Genomic DNA, 22,837 nt, shown 5'->3' with positions numbered 1-22,837 from the left:
TATAAAATTAGATATTTTATCTTGAAAATGGAATCATGAATATTTTTAAGGAAACAAAAACAAAGGCGTGATTGATGAGGAAGGTATATGGATTAGAATTCGACTCTTTATATTTATTTAAGCCGTTGCATATAACTGATCTAATTCAATATATTACTGGGACATGTTCCTTGTATGCATCGTCCATTAAGCCATGTTCTGACAGTGCTTATTGCGTTAAATGTGAATTGAAGCGTGCGGCCACAGAATAGCGCGGTTCATTACTATTTTGTGGTTGAACTGTCTATCTTATTAGAATATCTCATACGTATTTCAAACGAGGGTTAACTCGTAGAGGAATAGTTCAAATAAATCGCAATATGCTGACCCTTTTGAAGAATGTATGAGTTGAATGAAAATAAGGGAGAGTCGAGAGAGGGCATTTTAAATGCTGGTAATATTTTGTTAGTTTGGTCTCTTAGTATAAGGAAATTTATTAAAAACGACAATCAGAGCTTTAGTAAACAATGGGGACTTTTCCATTCTCAAAGTAGAAGCTGTGAATTATTTAATGTTGCGCTCTTAAAAATATTTTAAATGCCGCATTGCAATGGGCATTACATAAGCTTCAATACACAAATTGTTGGAAATGGTTGCGTGCATTGCTGTTTGAATGCCTGATACATATATGTGATGGTTTGCAATATTCGATGAAACCATTTGTAAAATCTTTGATCAAATTACATATGGTTAATGTCAGATACTTATATATTGAAGATCATTTAACTCTACTCTAATTACAATAATACAAATCTTCATGGAGTATTTTTACATTATTATCTTTGTACCTTCAAAATCATTAAAGCTAATCCATCTTATATATCCGAGAGGCTACTAATTCCGTTCTATTCTTATACAATAGGATGTCGTAATCCTATTAGCTTTATAAACTCAAATATTACAATATACCACATTGTGTTCTTTATGATAAAGGCTTAGTTATTACTTACTATGTTAGTACTACTTACGTTATTTTATAAAAGCCGTAAAGTTATGCGTACTATTAAAGTAAATTAAGTACCTATCTTTCTCAATATTGGTTAACGTACATTTATAAAATTGAATATCGTCAATAATGTTAAAAGCTTTCCATTTGATGGATTCCACATCCATCGCTTTACTGCGCTATTCAAATAATATACATATAATTTTATTATTTTTGCGTGCACAATATGGCATCGTTGTTTTTCAATCATTGTGAAGCATCTGCACCTGAAATACGATTTGTATTTCATTTTGCAAAACTATAACGTTAACAAACTCGTTCTCGGTTAACACTGAACCAGTTCTAGTGAAAACAAAGGAATAAAACGTCTACGTTTCATCGAAATGAAATTTCGATTTTAACTTTATTATTTACGCCAAAAATAAGCGAAATGTTCCATCATTAGGCCGTAATAAAACTGAATTAAGGCAGAAGTAAATGAAACGGTCTAACGATACATTAATAATGGTTCAATCAATTTATGAAGTCATTAGTACCAAGAATATAAATTTGCAAAGAGTACGAGGAAAAACGTGATTTCCTATGCTTTTTTCTCTCAATTTCTTTTTCTTATTCACATTCGTAATCTTTAATCCATTGGTAAAGAAAATCTAACAAATTGCCTTCACGTGGAGTAATTCCATTAACCATAAATTTTAACAAACGATTTTCCTCTTATAGCACCGATGACAGTTACTTTTATAGGAGTATTTATCATTTAGATTAAAGTTAATTAATTAATTATTATAAGCTTATTTATAATGATTTGGCCCAACTCTCGTTACCGTCATTTTATTTTCCCAAATTAAAGCAATTTTTCTGAAAATGTTACAAGCCCGCAAGTTATAAAATTATAAGGGTTAACTGTTCCCGACAAGAGGGGCTCATTTAAACATCTTTATACTTTTGCAGATAAGCTAGTTGCCAAACCATTTATATTTATTCACCCACACAAAGCTGTTTACAATTTGTGCTACCGTGTACGACTGTATGTTTAAAACGTTCTTAATTTTGTGTAGTTTGTCCAAGCAATTATTTGTTATATTTAGGGAATATGGAATCTATAACCTTTTTTTTTTTTTTTTTTTTTTTTTTTTTTTTTTTTTTTTTTTTTTTTTTTTTTTTTTTTTTTTTTTTTTTTTTTTTAAAGTGGGGAAATCTTCGAAAGATACCCACGGCCCCCGGGGAAGGAGCCGTGGGTTATGTCGGATTCTTACCGACTAAAACCCCACTGTGTTCCGTCAAGCCGCGCAGTTAACCGGGGCCGCGGGTACTCCTTTGAAATCGTCCACGACCACGGCAGCGGACGCCCGGTAGCGGGCCCACCTCCGTTAGTACTCTACTCTACGACTGCGCGCGTACGCGCCTCCTCATTCCTCTGCGAGGTGGCATGAGCGGAACACGTCTCTTGCCGCCTCATCGCCCCGGACGATGGAGCACTCCCCGCCCCATCGTCCAGAGCCCATCGTTAGGGAGGCAGGTCACGATCGCTAGCGATCGCGACACGGCGTCGTCGCCTTGAAGGTCGCAGGCGCCGCCTCGGGTCCGCGAGAGGGTTCCTCTCACGAGCCCGCTCCGCCTCCTCCTTTCGTGCCATCACCTCCTCGCAGAAGGCGACCACCATGGAATCTATAACCTAGGCTATACTCGTACAAGCATACATAACTAAATACTCAATAATTGGACTGAAATTCTAAATCTACGTATATTACGTATTCACTCAAGTAATTTGATAAAGTGGGTATGAAAACCCTTCATACAGCGTTGTACGTGCCGAAGTGGTCGGTTACCACATACTTTTGATCATTTAACGATCTCTTGATTAAGGTTGAACTTTAACGTCAGTTACAGGAAAGATCCTAAATTGGATTTCAATTCCGTTTCAAAGAGACCGATTTCGGATTTTTTCGATAAGTTTTTGTAGCGTATTCATAACTGGGGTTTATTTTTCGTTGTGGTTATATACGTTTGAATTAATTCTATTAGGTACTTACATCAAACAACATTATTAATATTTAATATTTTTTTTTTTTTTTTATAAAAATGGATATTTTGATGGATATTAGTAGCTAGTAAAGTTTTAGTAAGCAATTAAAAATTTACTTATTTATTTATAGGTATCTACTATATAACAAGGTACACAATTCTTATCATCGACTAGTATTTTCAAATTAAAGGCATTGTCCAAATTACTGTAATTTTTCACCCAATGCACTATAGTGCAGCCATTCCTGTCTAGCAAATACGAAACATTATTAACTAAGGAGTCAATGACACCATATGAATAGTGTTCGCACGATGTGTTAGGCCACCATCCGTTTTGTAAACCATCCATCTTCATGACAGGTCGGTAGTTAGCACGTAATGTAGAGCGATGTGACCGTAGGCTCCGAAACTAATCAGTAATCACCGACCCCAACGCCAGGGGCGACTGAGAACTATTCATGAAACCAAATTGCCTACTTAGGAAATTGCCTCCAGATTATCACTTTGGGATTATCACGACTAGTAATAATTACCTCCCAGATTCGAATTGAGGACGAAACGGTAATAATAATGATCTTTTAGAGCTTCCGTATGCCGTATTTGATCTAATTATACCTCGACAGAATACATTTTTCATCACAAAGAAAAGTTTACGAACCTTTTTCACTGAAACAACAAACCAATCTTAAGTCTCGTGAACTTCAAAACAAAGATCTATTTTTCTACGATAATTTTAATCGGGTAAGAACGGATTAGAGCTTTGACCCAAAAGGAAGTCGAGATAGGATTACGCCAACTTGATGAATGTGTATAGAAGCATATTTATTTAGGCCACGTGCACATACCACGACCCATTTGTAAAGCATGTTTGGAGATTACGACTATTTGTTATGACAACAGTTTCGAAAACATACATTAGGTTAAGAGAATAGTAAATAATGTGGATCGCGTTTCTGATCACTGTGTTTTCTTCTTATTTAGTTTTTCTTTTTATGTATTCTGTTGAGGGAAAATATTGCGTATTAAGTAGTGTTTAAAATTAATCATTCATGTCCATCACTACATTAATTATAGAGTCCTTTCCAAAATTTTGGTAGTATCTTTCTTGATTCCATGTAATATTAATAAACCCGTATTCACAAAATTATGAATTTTTGTGTTAGTCTATTTCTAAAATGCAGGCTCGCTTATAAGAGAAACCTTAGAAGTAATGATATTATGTTACCTATGTAATTATTATGGTGACAATATTATAAATTAATAAAATAACAGTAACTGGAAATTTCTCCAGTATCATTCAGCACCGGGCTCAGTCGTGCTTTTTATCTTTCAATGGCTTTAATTTATAAAAGTGTGAGCGTTTAACAAGCAATAAAACTGATTAAACCTTTTGAAAAGGCGACTTACAGCGGATACTTGTGTAAAAATAAAATAAAATACTTTTATTAAAGTTTGCAGCTTGCAGAAAATTTTAATCGACTTTACTGGCGTTTTATGTCAGTAAAAACACAAGGCGTAGACGTGATATTGCGTTGATTTTATCTAATTACTTACCATTAGAAAATGACTATAGTATGATGAATGAATACACTACACCACCTCAAAATATTATAACAAAAATAATGTTTGAAATATTTCAACAAACTAAATTTACCAGCTAGTCCATAGGTTAAATTGCATTGGTCTATATGCAAACACAAGTGCACTCTATCCTATCACTCACACTCTATCACACGAAATATGCGGTACGAAGAGTGATGAACTTTGTATATTATACTTTTTTTTGTTTGTACCTAAATATATTCAGAATAAACCACATTGCTTTGTAAATATATTTTTTAAAGAATAGAGAACAATCGATCATGAGGCGGGATTCGAACCCGCGCCTTTACCAGTGCGACGCGACGTCTGTAATCACAGGGCCGCCAGACAAAAAAAATGCATTATTTCTAACACGCATTATGTTTATCCCAGCTCAATCTAAGCGAATTCAGCGACCAGAATTTTAAATACCTCTCAAAAGTAGATTTCTAAAATATGTAAGTACCATCAAAGCCGAATCGCTGAACGCATATTTCCTTCGTTTGACTAATTGGCAATTATCGTCAGAGCGTTCAATAACAAACTCAAGTTAGTGTTAAAATCATTCATCAGAATTAACACAAAGCTCGACGTCGAAGAAAGTTTAAATGAGATTCAATTCATTGTAAATTATACCTTTATAAGTACATTTCCATCGGTAATGAATACACTATACTACTATAGTCTATTCATAACTTATACAGCACTTGAAATTATATTGGAACCGTTGAACTGATTAAAATATTGTACTTTCAAAGACATTCATGTTTAAATTCGTCGGAGTGCAATATAAATCATTGTTACAGTTAAATTGTAACCACTTTTAGATATTTGCATATTCCTATAGTATCTCAAAACTTAAAATAAAGGCCTCTCGGGTAGCTATTTGAAAACTAGGAAGATTACGAAACATGTTAGTTATCCAATAATATATTTTTGGCAATTATTGATGTAATATTAGTGTTATATTTGACCCGCTGATAACATACAATATTTTAATAAAAAAAAGGAATTTATTTGACCACATCTCCGCGGCGATGCCTTGGACAAAAAGCTAGTGAATTAAGTAGGTATATGATAGAAAGTGCTAGAAGGTACTAGAAGCGAGTTTGTAAACAAAATCTCAGTACAAAAGTCGACGCAATTTTACTACAATACCAGTTTATATAATTATATATTAATGCATTGCTATGAGCACAATTTTATAATACATCTTATTTATAATACATTTACATGTCCCCAAATAAATCTCCGTTATTATTGTCAACCTTACATAAAAATGAAAGTAAACATTTTCTATTTACTGTTGAGAGATTGAAATATTATTGAATGCCCGAAAATCTTGAAAAGGTTATATTTACTGAAAAATCCTGATGGATCCAGTGATGTTTACTATGTAGCTACAATATGAATACATAGGTACATATATTATAAAGGTAATAGGAACATGCTTTGGGAAAGGTCTAGAATATGATTAAAAATGTCTCTGATACAACAACAATCAACGTTAAGTGATCTTTAGTAAAACATCGTTTCCATAATAATTACTAAATTCACAAATCACGCTATATGCAAACAAGACTACTAAGAGCAACAATCGCTAATTTATTTTGTTTCTACGTGCAAAACCTAGCAGAATTAATCAGAAATGTAAATTTTAGCAAAACAAGATATACACAAAACATAGCATATGAAAGTCGAAGCAAAACAGCAATAATTGGATGCATCTCGACTCTTACTTGTCGTTTACACATCGCTACGACCTATAATGAACCGTAATATTCAACGTGCGAGCACATTGAATATGTGGATTATATTAAAACTATTCTATGTATTCTACCTAAGCTTTATTATTCATTTATACAGGTTGTTGACGTGCACTGGCATTATATTTGTAGGAGAAACTAATGCAAGGATGTTTTGTTCTATTTCAAACAGTGAAAAAAATCTCTATTTACTTCTAATATTAGAACGCGTTGTCATGTAGACGGGTTTTAACTATAACAATATAACATGCATAATATGTTCTAATTCGTCGTCAGGCATCATAACAATAAAACATAATAAAATTATCAACCTATTAAAGTAACAACTATGGAGTTTCTTAGCGGTTCTTCTACATAGATACTGCCTTCCAAATCGGTGGTAAATGTTAAAATTGTTATGACGATTCAAAACTGCTTCTAGAAGAAGACGTCTAATTGATTAAATAAATGTTTGATTTTGAACCTTTCTTTCCTTGTTTCAGAGCTTCATGTCCATCATCACTATTCCACACGTGGGAAACCTTCCTCCAAGAGGTGGAGGCTGATGTAGTGGGCTTCAGCAACGCGTCTACGTCACTAGAAAGATCCGTCGCCACACCGCTCGTTGAAAAAACCTTTCATATGAAGGTACAAGCCAGGAAACTGTTTGCGCATCGGGAGGGCTGCGAGGTGATCCTTGGAAAAGCGGACGATCAGCTTAACAAGGTACATATTATGTAATATATAAAGCCAAATTGTACATTTATTATATAAGTAATAATATCGTTTCTGTAAATTTTGTTTTTGTGTGCAATAAAGTGTTTTCTATTCTATTCTATTCTATTCTAATCGACAATTATACGTATATATTATATAGAAACGATTATTATTAGGTGTATGCACATGTATTGTTGATTAGTGAGATTAGTTATAACGAAATCTATATTTTAATAATAGAATGATTTTTTTTAAATATAGTTTTAGGGACCGTTTAAAGAACCGAGAACTAAATAAAATTTAACATTTATATTAATCAGTTCGTTACACTTTACGATTCTACGTTTAACTATATGAATAGAATTCTTATTTTATTTAAATAACTCCTACTTTGAACTTTGAAGTACTCTTTTAAAGTACAATTTTATTAAGAATCTTTTTTCCAGGCTTCGTGATTCTACGAACCTAGTAACTTATTGAAGGTAAATTAAATACTAATTTTGAACAAATTAAAATCTGATAATCTTAATTGAGGCTATAGAAAACGACTACATACTTAATTAGTAACGGTTTTGAAAAGTTTATAGAGATTGTAGATATTCATAATATTTCACAACATCCCCTGGCCGCAAACAAAAGAAACATGTTCTATTGTTCCCGATATATTTCCAAGAAATTTAACATTTCTTCTGCGATCAAAGTCCTATTCACATTATGTAACAATAATAGCTATACACCGTTAAAGTAATGATACGGAGCCAGAGTGCTCACTTTTAGTACGTTAAGTGATTACTCTCTAGTTGAGTTGAACCCAGAAGTCAACCCCTAACTCAAATCAATAAATGTTACATTCATACGTCTTGAACTTCGCTGAAATGTAACGTGAAGTCTTTGCTCTGTATTTAGGTTCCTCAATATTTATCATTTAGTTTAATTGTGAGAAGAAATAAACGCTGCTATTTTTTTAAACATTTAACCGGGTTGGGCAGGGGTGAGTGACCTTAAACATTGCAGCAGATGGTCGATAGCATTGACTGAAAATTTTGTTATCAGATTAGGTATCTTATCAGTTGCTTAAAAACTATGGAATAGTGTGCTACTAACGTTGTTTGAAAGAAATCTTTTTTTAATGAATAATATTTTTGTCAACAAAATAGACTCTACATTATTTTATCAGCTTGTTCTTTACGAAAATATAATTCACAAAATATAGGTTGTGATAATCCAGGCACAAAAAATTGAAATAGAACAATTGTAATAAAAAGACTTAACGCTGCAATAATTTCGAATTATGAGTTTTACAAAATACAGGGTTAATTGAAGAGAGCTGTTTGGAACTGTACTCAAAGTGAAAGTTTTAACTAGTCCATACGCCTTTTGGTATCAACTGCTTAAAATATTTTGTGTGAATGAGGGTCTATTGGGGTTTGTGGCTTAACTACTTTTGCCATTAACTAGGCCTCCATTAATTATTATTATCGGTGAAATTGCTGAAGTTTGTTTTTAAATTTTCACTTATAAAAACTAACTTTTATCAATTATGTATATCATTTATAAAGATATAATTTTAATAAGATTATTTATATCTCAATCATATCAATTATTATAACTGCGAGTTTAAAACAAAACAATTTTGTTCAAGCCTAGACCCTACATTTATGTACGACCCGTAGGGCAATGTATTGCAAAATAAATCGTATTCATTTATTTTTTCAGACAAGTCACATCAATCTTTTGGGCGTGTCGTTAGAAATATGTTTCTTATCTGCGCGTTTTTTTTTTAATTGCAATTATAACACAAATTGACTATAGTAAACAATCGAATATTTCTACATTTGCTGGCTGAATGTTCGAATTAGTATAAGATTATAATTTATATTTTTTTAAATTGTACTTTCTTAAATACAAACGCGGAAAATTACACTAAGTACCACTACTACTAACATTCATCACTTCCTATACGTAGTCCCCCGTATTGCTGTATTCATATTCATTAGCGATGTTTGCAAAAAGGACCTAATACGAATCCCTCTTACATGACATTTGTAACGGTATTCCGAAATAAGAAAATTGGATAGTAACCCAATTTCCGAAAAGGCTCCGATTGTGTCACCCCTGCACAAGCTACTCATGTGATTTAGAGAACACATGATTCATATTTAGGACGGAACGAGTAACGGTGTATGTTAATCTATGAGGAGCAATTACCTATGGAGTTTCTTGCCGGTTCTTCTCCCTAGATACTGCTTTATATATGTTGAATATAATTATGTGGTAAATTAAACCTGTTATGATAAAACAAAAATGCTTCTAAAAGAAGTCTTATTGAATATAAATGTTTGAGTGTGAAGTAGAGCTATTTGTTCAAAGACTCATAAGAATTGACTGTGCGGGTTTTGATCTTTGTGTAGTGGGCATATTATGTATCGCATCCATTTCATTAAGTGAATTTGATTTACGACCAAGTAAGTAATCAGTATAACAGTATTAGACTGATACTTTTTCTTAGTAAGTTAAGTGTATGTTGAGATTATAGCTTTTTGCCTATTTTCTTATTTCGCTGATAAGGAAAATATAAGTTTAATAAATTGTAAGTGCTATAGAGATGTGAGCGACAAAACTTAGATCTGTGATAGTTCTTATAAGAGATATATTTTGGAAGCAAAGATTTTGAACGTAATAATTTGTTTAGAGATTTCATTTGCATCTATTAATTCCAGAGACGAGTGTTTGTATACATAATATAATCGCGTAAAGCATATACAAAAATGCTTATAAATATAATCTCACATTTAAGATATAATAATTCGATATTTTTAAGCTCATTATTTAAAACTACACCCGTGTACACTCTAATTCGAATGATATTTAGTTCTGACCTTTTATAGCCCACGAATAACTGTAGGCGACAAATTCCCTCCTACATTTGGAATTTATAAATCAAATTACCTCAGGTTTCACCTACAGAAACCTAAAAACGAATTAATTAAATGTTATATTATGCTACTAAAATAGTACTTCATCAGTAGGTAATTGAAAACTATATTAGCATAAATGCATAATAATATGTGTACTGTGAATATCAGGGAACGCGACATCTGTGATTTGCATATTCGTCGTCTAGTTTAACGAAAAACTAAATAAGTTATATGAATATGACTATTGACATTTTTTTTTCTATTTCTACGCCGTTAGTACACCGACGCATTCGCGAGCGGCAGCGAAACAACGAAAAATCTGTCAGTATTAAGGCAGGTTTTCGCATATAATATGTCTCACTGTAGCACATAGATAGATGAAATAGTTGCGTCCTTGTCAGTATTGTTTCGCAAGGAACTGCGAAATGGCCATTAGGTACACAGATGCATTGCGAAACACGCGAATGCGTCCGTGTACTAACGGCGTTAATGTTGATATAAATAATTAAGATAAAAACAAAAGATATCTCAGTAACAATTAATCATTAGTACATGGTAACAAACAAAATCTTCTTAAATTCATACGTAATAATTTCTATCCTAAAGTATTAGCTAGGTATTTTTAATTTACGTTTAAAATAAATTCTAAGCATATAAATTCTAAAATGGTGCCTTCAATACTCGTATTCATATAATTGAATAGGATATCCAATACCTCGAAATAGTTTTATTTATGCAACCAATTGGACGAAAGTATAGATCGTTCGCTTTAATATTAGGTAATTTACTAATGGAATTAGGCATTCCTAAGGGTCCCGAACTGTCAACAATTGGGGACAAATATGATTGTATAACTAAAATAGATCCTATATTTAGAAGTTGTAATCTAATTAAGATAAAAACATTATGTAAAAATAGTAATGAAAATCTCTTTCACCATTGTAAAGTTTTGCCGGTAGAATCTTTGTTCCATTACACTATATTAAAAGAACAATTCTTTAACTTTGACCTGCAGAAAAAACTTGATAACGTAATCATTACCCGTCAACAAACCAACCAACGCTTAATCATTCCAAAAATAACTAACATTTACGGTAAAAGAACAACTCGTTATTTAGTTCCTCAATTATTAAATAATCTTGATTTGAACTTTAAAAAAAACATAAATAATAATAATGTTAAATCTAAATTAAAATTGCATTTTGTAAACAACCTGTATAATGTGGCATAATTATTGTATCTAACTTGTCGCGAGCACACGAGCACGCTGTGCATTGAATTTTGTCGTGGATGGATTGCTTTGCATGCCGGACAAATCTTCGTGGTTTTTGGCATGTTCAATTATAATGTATTTTTTCTTTTATTGATAAATAAATTAAAAAAAAAAAAATTAATTTGTTTCATATAGGTCAGCCAATTGTTCTTTCAAGCCACATTTTTTTCACAACCTTAGCACTTTTTGCAAAAAATATCTATGACAACAAAATAAAATTAAAAAAATGACCTCCTTTTAACGCTCAAAGTTCAAAAATAAACACGGAATAAAAGCGAGCGTTTTAGCGAAATTAATGCACTTGCATCGTGATTATGTTGATTCTACAACACTGTTATCAACGACCGCACTACATAGAGGAGTACAACAGTTAATGACATAAGCCTAGATTGCATTCCATTCACTACATAATGCTATGCAAGTTCGTAGTATCGATACGGGATAAATTTACGTCTCCATAGCTGATAGATTCGGTAAGGCTATACTAATTTTGTCTGTATGTACGCTACAAATGCAAAATTGCAGACCACTTTTGCCACGCCACTTTAATATTTCACTGCATAGTGAGTGGTGGCGCTCATGCGAAGTACTCCATTTACTCGTATGAAGTAGGTATGAAATTTTAAACATACCGTACAGTTTTAATTTATTCTTAATTTGTAAAATTATTGAAGTGAAACTTCTTTGGTGCGTTGATCGCGTTATAGCAATACTGTCACGTCATGGAGTAAGGTGAAGATTTTGTATCTTCGAATCTTGCCAGAGAAGTTTCACTTCTGACATGTTTGCTCGGCACGCACGCTCTTTTTTATATCTCTTTATCAATCAACAGATAAACTAGTTTCAGTGTATCAATCACAGCGGTATAAAATCGAAATGGCTCTGAATAAAACAACAATAAAACACTTTATACACTTTTAATGGCAGCGATCCGCTTTATTCATACACTCAGACGGCCACACTAATCGCCCAGCGGATCAACTGAATGGGGCTTAATTTGATTGCCCCCTCGTATTGTTAGAATTTAACAAAGCTTAATAGGTACAAGCAATCCTCGCCTATGGAGATTAGTTTCAATGATTATTTGATATTTCAGTCAGATTGTCGTTTAAGATAAGATTCTCTTAATGTTGCCTTTCTCCAAATTAACACCTTTTAAATTAATAGTGTCGTTAATTTGATTTCCTTTGTTACTTCGTTTACATATTTGTTTTTTTTTTAATATAGGTACCTAAATAATCAAATCCAACGGTTGGAGGAACTTAGTTGTTTTAAATTCACCAAGTCTGGCCGTTAACAGCAAAGAAAACTTTAGTTATCACACCACACGTGTATATAAAACTTTATAACGTATTCATGGATTTCGTCGGATCGCATATCACATCAAACTTATAATGAAAAGTACGTCATAAAATTTGTTTTAAAACAAAGCTTCGATTCATGTGATATTCGTTTTCAGAGTCGTCAGGACTACAGGGCAGCTTTCCTGAACTACTGCGATAATTCGAGTCCAGCGAACCTCGCTACATACTACGATTCGCATAATAACTACGTGCAACAGTTGACAGCTACCAACGCGATGATTGAACAATATCATAAGCATACATTGCCAACTATCCTACAGGTATGATTCATTTTACAGCTTAGTCATATTGAAGTGACTACATTCAATATAAATTCATCCGTCGCGTCGCGATACACTCGGGAACTACTGCACCGATTTTCGTTTTGTTTTCACCAATGGATAGAGTGGTTCTCGAGTAAGGCTTAAGCATATAATTTGTTAAGTTTTAGACAACGCGGGCAAAGCCGTGGGTGGAAAGTTAGTATCTACGTATTAAAGTGTAAAAACTAACTGACCCTGTATTATTAACAAAATTAATTCTGCAGCGCATTCAGAGTATTGTGTTTCTATAGAATATGCAATTTAACTTTACAGCGAAATAAAAGCTTTAAGCTCTTATATTTCGCTGAAAAGTTCAGTAAACTATAATAATTAACCTACGCGAAGTGTATATACCTAGTGTGTGACTAGAATTAAATTTACAACGTATATTTTCTTTTTTTAATCCCGTGATGAAAGAGATGAAATAAAAAGAAATAAGAAGCAGGTATTGTTATTATAACCCAAGTGTATTTTTTACACTTATCATTTACTTTTAGTTGTAGCTAAAAGTAAATGATAAGTACTCACTAATAATGTACTCATGATATTGTAATTTTATAACACCGCGTATAAAAATACTCAATAACAAATAAGAAATAGCTAATGCATAATAGAATAGCAGGAAGTTTTTTTAGAGGATCACATAAATCAAAGTTGATCTGAGTCTCTCTTGGGCCTTCTATTCCATTGTTTTCTTTCAATATGTGTACATCTTTGTAAAAGTTATTTTTGTACTGAAATACACGAGCGCCATAATTTATTCATTATTACCGCTTATTCTTAGACCAAGAGTTATTTCTAATCAGTATTAATATTCTCCTTGAATTTATATTTATACTGCAAATCCCAGTAGATATAGCTTGTCATTTACAGAAGATTGAAGATTATAAGATGAACAGATTTTAATTAAAACTGACGTTCCTTTAATTGAATGCTGCTCTCGTAGATGAGATGGTGATTTTGTATACAAAACATACTTTTTAATATGTGTTCCTTGCTACTTTCTGTTTTAATCATTTGAAAATTAAATATAAAATGTTATAAGCACGCTAAAACTTTACATAAAATACATATTTACTGTTTATAAATAATTACAATATTGTAAATTAAATTATTTTTGAAGGAAAGAATGCGAGGTCACGAACCGCCGTGGAATTAACTATTACTTTATTCAGTTTTCAGGGTGACCTTTTTGAAAAAGAGTAGAATATTTTATTTAAAAGAATACTGAGTCGCAAGACGCGTTAGTCTCCGAGAAAAAGCTATTTTTACTACCAAATTTAGATAGCTATATTTCAGTTTTTTATTTACCGTCTCGCACAGTGATTTATATTATAAAATTTGTTACAGGAATTGGAGGAAATTTTAACGGACGTAACGTCGGCCGTCAGCGATGCTATTTGTCAGGACGGGGAAATTATTTCCGAAAAGGTACTCTTACAAAAACATACAGTTCTATAATATATATATCTTATACAAAACGGGAACAAAGTTGTAGGAGATTTCCAACCTGTTACATGGAGATAATTAAAATGTCGACTGCAGACTTAAAGCGTTCTCTACGAGTTGAATATGTTATGATATCTGATATTGTTGATTATCTCTTAAAAGTATAGGACCTAGTAGTACAAACCTTAATCTGAACAGTATTGTTAGAGATAAAATGGAGATAAATTAAAACAATCTGTACGCCCACAATATTAGGTACAACAAATTTAATAAGATTAGATTTATTTACCGCTCTTAGATTTTACCCGCCGATTAATTCTTTACTTTATACTCAATCTCTTAATAATAAGTCTTGGAATATAAAAAGGCGTTATTAATTTTTACGAAGAAGTTTTTCATCATAAATTTTATAATATTTTCCAATTAGGTATAATTTTTTGTTCACTTTTTAAATAACTTACGTAGGTATAATTAAATCACGGCTGCGTTGATCCTTTTTTATTTTTAAATAAATTTAATGGCAGTATTATTATACCTTTTCATTAAATAATAAGATTTTGCGCTAGTTGTAATATAAAAATGTCAGAATTCATGATTAACATTATTTCTATAGAACTATAAAATCAGACTGTTTAAAGAAAAAAATTGAGCTTATTATAATATTATAAATGCGAAAGTAACTCTGTCTGTCTGTCTGTTACTCAATCACGCCTTAACTACTGAACCAATTTGCATGTAATTTGGTAAATAGATATTTTGATACCCGAGAAAGGACATAGGCTACTTTTTACCCCGGGACATAGGATAGGTTTTATTCCGAAAATCCCACGGGATCGGGAACTTTGCGGGTTTTTCTTTGACTGCGCGGGCGATGCCGCGGGTGGAAAGCTAGTATTTTATATTTAAGTCCATTTTAGTATGATATATTGTGTAGATTGATAGCCGTAAACAAAATCGTATGAACCTGCTGGTAACCACGCTCTACATAGCTTAAAACCAAACATATTTGTGCAGTGTACCCACCAGCTCAGAAGATACGAGTCGCTATGCGCGCAGTCCCGTGCAGTATCGAGTACGGCAGATTTAGCGCACTTAGCGCGTACGCTGCTCATCAACCAGCCACCACTGAGGACTCCAAAGAGGAACTTCATGCCGCCCTACCCGCCGGAGCCTGACGATCCGCCCATCGACGTGCCTGCGGTAATGTTTGTTTTTATATTTGCTAAAAAAAGAAGTGATTGTGAAGTGAAACTTCTTAAGGCGCGTTGATAGTACTAACAATTTCAAGGTCGCGTCATGGCGCTATACCGTCACCAAAAAATCTTACCAAAAGAAGTTTCACTTCTGACATGCGTGCTCGGCACACACGCTCTTTTTCTGTTTATTAGAACAGATCATTATAATTCGTAAGTTAGTGTTCCAATTTCAAAATATCTAATAACCAAGTCTTCCCTAATAGATAGTTATTACATGGTTATTACTTATTAGGCTAAGTTATTAGGTATAAAATACATTTACGTTGTATTTAATGGCATGCAGAGGTCTTATTTTTGTTATTGACATGTCTGTAGAAACGAATAACCTTGAATGTATGTGACAATTTATAATATTACACTCCAAAAGAATCATTACTGGATTTGTAAAAACATTCTGAGGGTGACAGCTCGGATTGGATATAAAATCGTCTTTCATGGCAATGAAATAATATTACCTATTTTTTATGTTGTGATTGAGTTTAACCATCATATTATTTTTTATGTGTAGACTGTAGATATATTTATTTCTATAACTTTTTATTTACATAAGTAAAATATATTATCCAAACACGTGCGTAGGTATTATGCCACGTAAATATTTTAAGTAAGTGATGTTACGCTATACAATAGCTTAATTAAAGAAACCCTTAAAATGTGTATTTCATTTCTCTATTAATATTAATAATAAATGATGATTAAAATGAAAATTAGCTCCATTAATCAATAAAATGATGCCACGACGAGGCAGCTAGCTCGCCAGGGAATTACTACGGTCTTAGATAATTAACGTCGGGTATTTGAAATGCTTCATGTTTTTCTCTCTGTTGATCCCAGAGCGAGTTCAATCCGAGATCTTTCCATCTTGTGATCTGTGGTTCCATTATACCTATATACCTTAGAGCTTGAAATGGAACTCGAATGCGATAGTCATTTATTTTTATTTTTTTATTATCTGTTCTTGTTTGTGTTTTGTATTGTACTTAGGTGTATTTTATTTATTAAACTTTTGTATGGGAGTTTTACAACCTCTCTCTACTTTTTATCTTTGAAAGAGAATGCAGTTTGTTTTAAACTCAGATATTCCAAAACAAAATATAATTTTAATTTAACTGAATAAAATCTTTATATTCCTTAACCCTACACTAGTCGCATATCTAAAAGTGACGTGTGAGGTCGCGTGGTTTACAAGGGTACATTTTTTAAAAAAGAAAAAGTACACAAATAACTTAAAAAGTACGTTTATATATAAATCTTCATTACTAAGTATATATTTTCTATTTCAAATAATCAACAAAACATACAACCATATCTTTTAGGATTAGAAAAAACAACTACATCAAAAAATACCTCTTTTTGAGTCGTAATATCATATTCACATTATATGAGATAAAAAATATACTCATAAAAAACCAAATCTTATCAGTATTTTGCAAACAAAATAAGCATACAATTTCAAAATTGTCAGAACATAATATAAACTTTTTGCACGTACTGCACACCTTTTGTGTACGTTTCAATTTCAATTACGGGCTCTAACGCATTCGTGGTACCGACCAAAATAATTTCTTCGGTTTGGTCCTGCTGTCGATGGCCGGATTTCTTGATGTGGAAGAACTAAAAAATCTTTTATGGTACTTGCATAGCACTTGCATAGCATTTGCATAGTATGCGTTCATCCAAGCCAGCCCCGTCCATGAGGAAATCACGACGTTGAATAGATTCAAAGTTTTTATTTGCTGAATGTATGCATAGCGTATTGAAGGCACTGAGGTAGATCAGATAATAATAGAGCACAGTTACAAGACATCTTCTTAAATTTCTGGACGTGAACAATACAAGAGAGAAACAATAAAGTGAACACTTTTATCAACCAGATCTACTTCATTATTAGTGCGATTATAGGGAGATATTATTTCCGGTTTCAATTTATCTCTAGTATAGGCATCAACAGGCTGCAGCTTCTCTTCATGGTCTTCTTTACTATCTGAACTTGACTAGTTGCCACCAAGATCATCACGACAATGGTCTTCGGCCAACCAACCCTCGATCAGTCTCTTTCGTCTGTTGTCCATAATTATCGAAATAACTCTGTTTTTATCTGCAAATATAAATAAATACACTATATAATTTATAAGTTTGTAACATTATTTTTAAGAGCACAATATAATATTTGTAAAAAAATAAATTAAATAGTCACAACAAAAAACTTACGTAGTTGGTCGCGCGGCATACGTGTACGTAGACCGCGAATTTTGCGGAACTCCTGTTGCACCTCCACGCGTACCCGACTCTCCGCGCTGCATTGAGTGCATGCGGCAATTATTCAAGTTTGAGTACACGAAGGATGAAATAACTGGAGCTATTAGATTTTGAGAAATTTGCAATTTTGTATCACTGGATTACATTTGTAGACCACGCGACTACTGTAGGGTTAAAGCGAATAAACTTGGCGATATATGGATACTTTTTCGAGCACTTTATCGCAACAAATATTATTATTTTTCAATAATTTTCATTTTTATTCGTTCATCCAAATCTACGTTCGGAAGTGATATGAATAATACAAAACAAGCTTCTAGCCGCTTAACTCTTTCACGCTTCGATAATGTTTCTGTTTGAATAAATATTGGGTTTGAATCTGTATTCAAAGAACAAATTGATTATAGGGACAGAAAGTTATATTTGCTCCGATAGCTTATATTTATTTTTCTTTCCTAAATCTATAAACAAAATTGTAGAGCGTTAAATCTTTATCAATGTGATCATTTTCTGGGTGGCAACCAACATAACAACAAATGTTGTTTGAGAAATGAAGCTAGAAGTAAACTAGCCAAGTGCGATTATAGGTACGAGATACTTAACCAGCACTTTTAACTTCATTCAAGCTAATCTATTAAAAATAACATTTTTTTTTAGTATAAAGCCGTAAGTAGATTAGATACATCCAAATCTGTGGCACTTACAATGTATAGTAGTACATATTACCTATATAAAGAAACTCTCATACTTGCACACCTGAATCTTAAGGGGAGTCCTTTCAGCGAAGCGGAGTAAAATTGGTTTGCAAGATCAAATTTTTCATGTATTTGCAATTATATGACGCTTCTAGAAAAAATAATCAATACACTTCAAGATATTTCCTAAAAAGTGTGCTAATTTGTTACACAACCACGTGTATTTTGTTCGATCATATAAAATCATAAAAATAGGCTAAAATAAAGATCGAAAACGAATTATTTATTAATGAAATTTCTGATTTTGGAAATAATTTTTATATAAGGATATGTATTTTGATGTACTGCAGAAAACGTGCTAAATTTTGGTTTTCTACTGAAGCCCTGTAATTATTAAATACATATTATATCTCAGAACTTAACGTTGCCCAGCGTTTTCTTTACAAACCGCGCTGCCCGCTACCCCGCCAGTCCTGATCAGGCGCTTGCTAACGTAGGACCTGTGTCAAATTATCTCCGCTCGATTTTAAGTTTTGAGTAAAGATAAATTATTGAAAATGGGTAACAAAACAAACAAAATTCGGAAGAAAGCAGTGTCAGTATCACAAAAAAGGACAGGAAAAGAGAACTAGTATGTAAATTGAGTAATATGATAAAAACGTAGTTACTTGATGCCACAGAATAAAAATATCAGTTGGTCATAAAGTTTCACCTCGTATGCTTTTATTTCAAAACGATAAAAGCTGCGTTACTGTGAAATAAGAGTTTAGTTTATAATAATTTGTTTTATATATATAATACTAGTGGTCCGCCCCGGCTTCGCCCGTGGTACATATTTCGCAATAAAAGGTAGCCTATGCCTTTTCTCGGGTATCAAAATATCTCTATACCAAATTTCATGCAAATTGGTTCAGTAGTTTAGGCGTGATTGAGTAACAGACAGACAGACAGAGTTACGTTCGCATTTATAATATTAGTATGGATTATTATTACGTAATTGGTGTATTATTTGCATAATTTTGGGGTATAATTATTAATTACAGTTGTTTATTTTAAGGAAAAAAACAATAATGATTATTTGTTAAAAAATAATTGATAATAGTCAAATAATAATGATTATTGACTAATAATAATTATTAATCACTACAGTAAAAGTTCCTTATTGGCGGGGTATATGTTCCATAAAATATATGCCTCGAATACAGAAACCGTGAATACGGAATGGTAATTATTATATGGGATTATAGGTTCTATTAGTTGACATTATAAATTTATAAACTAGGAAGAGTGCAGTAGACGTTACTCGATCACAATTATTTTTGTAACGAATGTGAAAGACGAAACCTATAAAACACGCAAAGCGGCTTTTACTATAAACGGAACTACATTTAAAAATATACTTTATTTATTGAGTTATAAGGTTGCTTCCATTCTGTTTATTTACATTCTCAAAAACATCAATCGCGGCAAAGGCGGCTTGCGACAAAGGCGGCTTGGGTCAAAGGCCTCGGCGATATCATTAATTAACAACATAATATTATGTACTTTAGGCTAACTTGTAATAAGATCTATTTTACTTTCTTATTAGTCCATTTGACAAGGATATTGTGTTAGATACCTATTGGAATAATTTTATTATTATGTATGTACTTATTAAATCCGCGAATAAAAAAATTTTTAGTCGCGAATATAGAAATTGGGTCGCATTTTTTTAATTCCCGAATAGTGAAAACGCGAATAAAGGAAGCGCGAATAAGGAACTTTTACTGTATAATAGATGATAATAGTTAGTTCATAATCATTGTTATTATAGTTCATTGAAAAGTTACATTTGGGGTTGCGTTTTTAAAAAAAATTTGCGTTGTTAAAAATAGCGCTTAATATGGTTTTTATGATATATCTCTTAAACTATTAATCTGATAAAAAAAAATTGTCAACATTATTTGTTGCAAATTAAATTTTCTACAATTTTGGTCCAGTAACTTTTTGTCATAGAACTATAAATAAAAATGTTATGAGTGAAAATGTTCAGAAATTAGCGATATTTATATTTTTCAATAAAACTTTTTTTTTTATAATTTTACGAAGAAATAATATCAGACCATTTTTGTAGATTGTTGTAGTATTGTAGTTATATTGTAATACACGCGCTCTATACTATTCTAATATAATACTCTAAGCTTCTACTGGTAGCAGCAAGTAATATTTATTAGTTACACCAAGTAGGTACTTCCATAATTATGTTGTGCTAATTAATAAATTCCTAGTACCTACTTATCTCAGTTTATAAAGTTGTAAATGATTTCTTTATTTACTTTTATATTTACAATCTGACACAAACACTTTTACATTGCTTACATAATAAAAATTGATCACAATTTACTTTTGATATAAGTATTTTACACTGTGGCATAGCGCTAACGTTACGAAAAACAAACGACGCGAGGAGCGCGAGGAGCGCGTGTCACGCGAACGGCCCCGCACACCTCACCTCCAATCTTGCCTCGCGTTGAAATACCTCGCGTTAAAAACATTACACTCCCTTTACGAGCAGTGCTGTAATAATGTGTGAGTTTTATTTCCTTAATTTGTGGTTTGGTCAATGTGAAATGGTTTAATATAACTGAAGCTGAAGCTTTGCAGAGACTTAATCTGCAACAGATGTTGACGTGGGGACAATTTTGGTATCTTTTTTTTTTCTTTATTTTGACTTCATTGACTCCTAATTCGGTGTTCTGTATGTTCATGTATACCTATTGTCTATTAGTATAGTTTGCTTTTCAATATTTTATAGAAAAAAAAATGCAACATAAGTCATACAATATACATGCTTATTTAAATAAACAAGTGAAGCCACAGGGTGACAGGACATTTGTTGTAGATGCAGCAGTTTGGCTTTTAGCGCCGATTGAACGTGTGATTTTTCCTATTCATAGTATGTTTTACATCTAGATTAAACTCGTGCTTCATATGAAAGTTACAAACAAATGTGGTTTTCCAGGAAGCGATGCCTCCAGTGCTGAGAGGCGAGATGTTGCTGGACAGGATGAGGGGCGGACAGGCGAGACTCAATTACGAGCAATTAAAACAAGACGCTGAAGACCTAGAGCTGCAAATCAAACAACTGCAGGTAAATAATGCAATTAATAAGTAAGAGTGTTTCCCTGTTTGCAAGCGATTTCAAGGCGGATTTAAGATGGAACGTGTCACGAAACTGGGTATAATTAAAGAATATGCAGATTTATGGTGACTTTATTATATAATTAATTGTTGTGTAAATAAAAGAAAAGGAAAATGAATTTGTATATGTTCGAGAAAAATGTTTTGATACTAATGGTAAATTTACAATTGATAATGCAATGAATTTAAATTCAATTCTTTGTAATTAATCCGACATAATGTAAAGAAACAACGTTGTATTTATAATAAACCTGTTAAAATGCTCACTACTTTAAAAAAATAAAGTTAATTAAAATTGTAGTCTTATACACCAGTTCATTTCTAACTTAATTACCTGTCTGTAGGTAATTTATGTAAATTATTCATGATTTTTTCCAGACTTCCTTTCAAATTAATGTTACCTTTGTGATACAGTTTCACAGACTATGAAGAATTTTATTCATGAAGACATATTAAAATATAACTTATTCACAGGAAAGCTTGGACTCGCTAGTTCGTCTACAAAATCGTAGTCTCGAGAATAGCATTTATGGAAAAGTCAACGAAATTCAAGTAAGTAGAACTAACACACAATTTTTTCTTTAAAAAAAGATATAGGTACTATGTATTTTGAAATTGGCATTCACTAAACGTAACCCTTGAAAGTTTTAACTATAGACGTATTCTACAGTAGTGATATACAATATCATATTCAGCTAGAAAGATGTGCCACACCCGTTAAAATTGAAAGATATTTTTATTTATGGCTCATAGAATTTATCTTCAAGCTGAGTTGAGACGAAGAGATAGCCAATATAAGAGAAAGTATTGAAAAGATGGATTTACTGGCAACGTGACTGAATAACATTTTCAGAATAGCTTTATAACGAAAGTATTTTTGTATAATATAAAAATTTAAATATTTAAAGCCAAGTTTATGTAACGAACAATGCGTTATATACGCGGTTTCGTATAAATTTTTCATTATAAGTACATAACATTATTTATATGAATTTCGATATCTGAAGAAGAAGAAAATAAAATTCAAACGTCTTGACTTGTTTTTAATTTAACTTCCTTCCCTGCCGTTGCTTGAAACCTCTCAAATT

At 32.3% G+C, this 22,837-nt stretch overlaps 1 protein-coding gene across 10 annotated transcripts in view; it reads left to right on the top strand.

Annotated features, from left to right (window-relative positions):
* Positions 1-22,837, top strand: part of LOC123692876 — a 141,146-nt gene that overhangs the window by 75,545 nt on the left and 42,764 nt on the right. For all 10 annotated transcript variants that reach the window (XM_045637706.1, XM_045637705.1, XM_045637697.1 and 7 more), the window contains exons 5-10: positions 6,840-7,062; positions 12,704-12,868; positions 14,261-14,341; positions 15,374-15,559; positions 21,571-21,699; positions 22,224-22,301. In XM_045637706.1, the coding sequence (XP_045493662.1) occupies positions 6,840-7,062; positions 12,704-12,868; positions 14,261-14,341; positions 15,374-15,559; positions 21,571-21,699; positions 22,224-22,301 (862 nt within the window). The remainder of the gene's footprint in view (positions 1-6,839; positions 7,063-12,703; positions 12,869-14,260; positions 14,342-15,373; positions 15,560-21,570; positions 21,700-22,223; positions 22,302-22,837) is intronic.

The sequence above is a fragment of the Colias croceus genome, chromosome 6, assembly GCF_905220415.1.
Source record: "Colias croceus chromosome 6, ilColCroc2.1".
Taxonomy (NCBI): Eukaryota; Metazoa; Arthropoda; class Insecta; order Lepidoptera; family Pieridae; genus Colias; species Colias croceus.
Note: the sequence above shows the minus strand (reverse complement) of the source record. Positions and strands in the feature narration are given on the sequence as shown.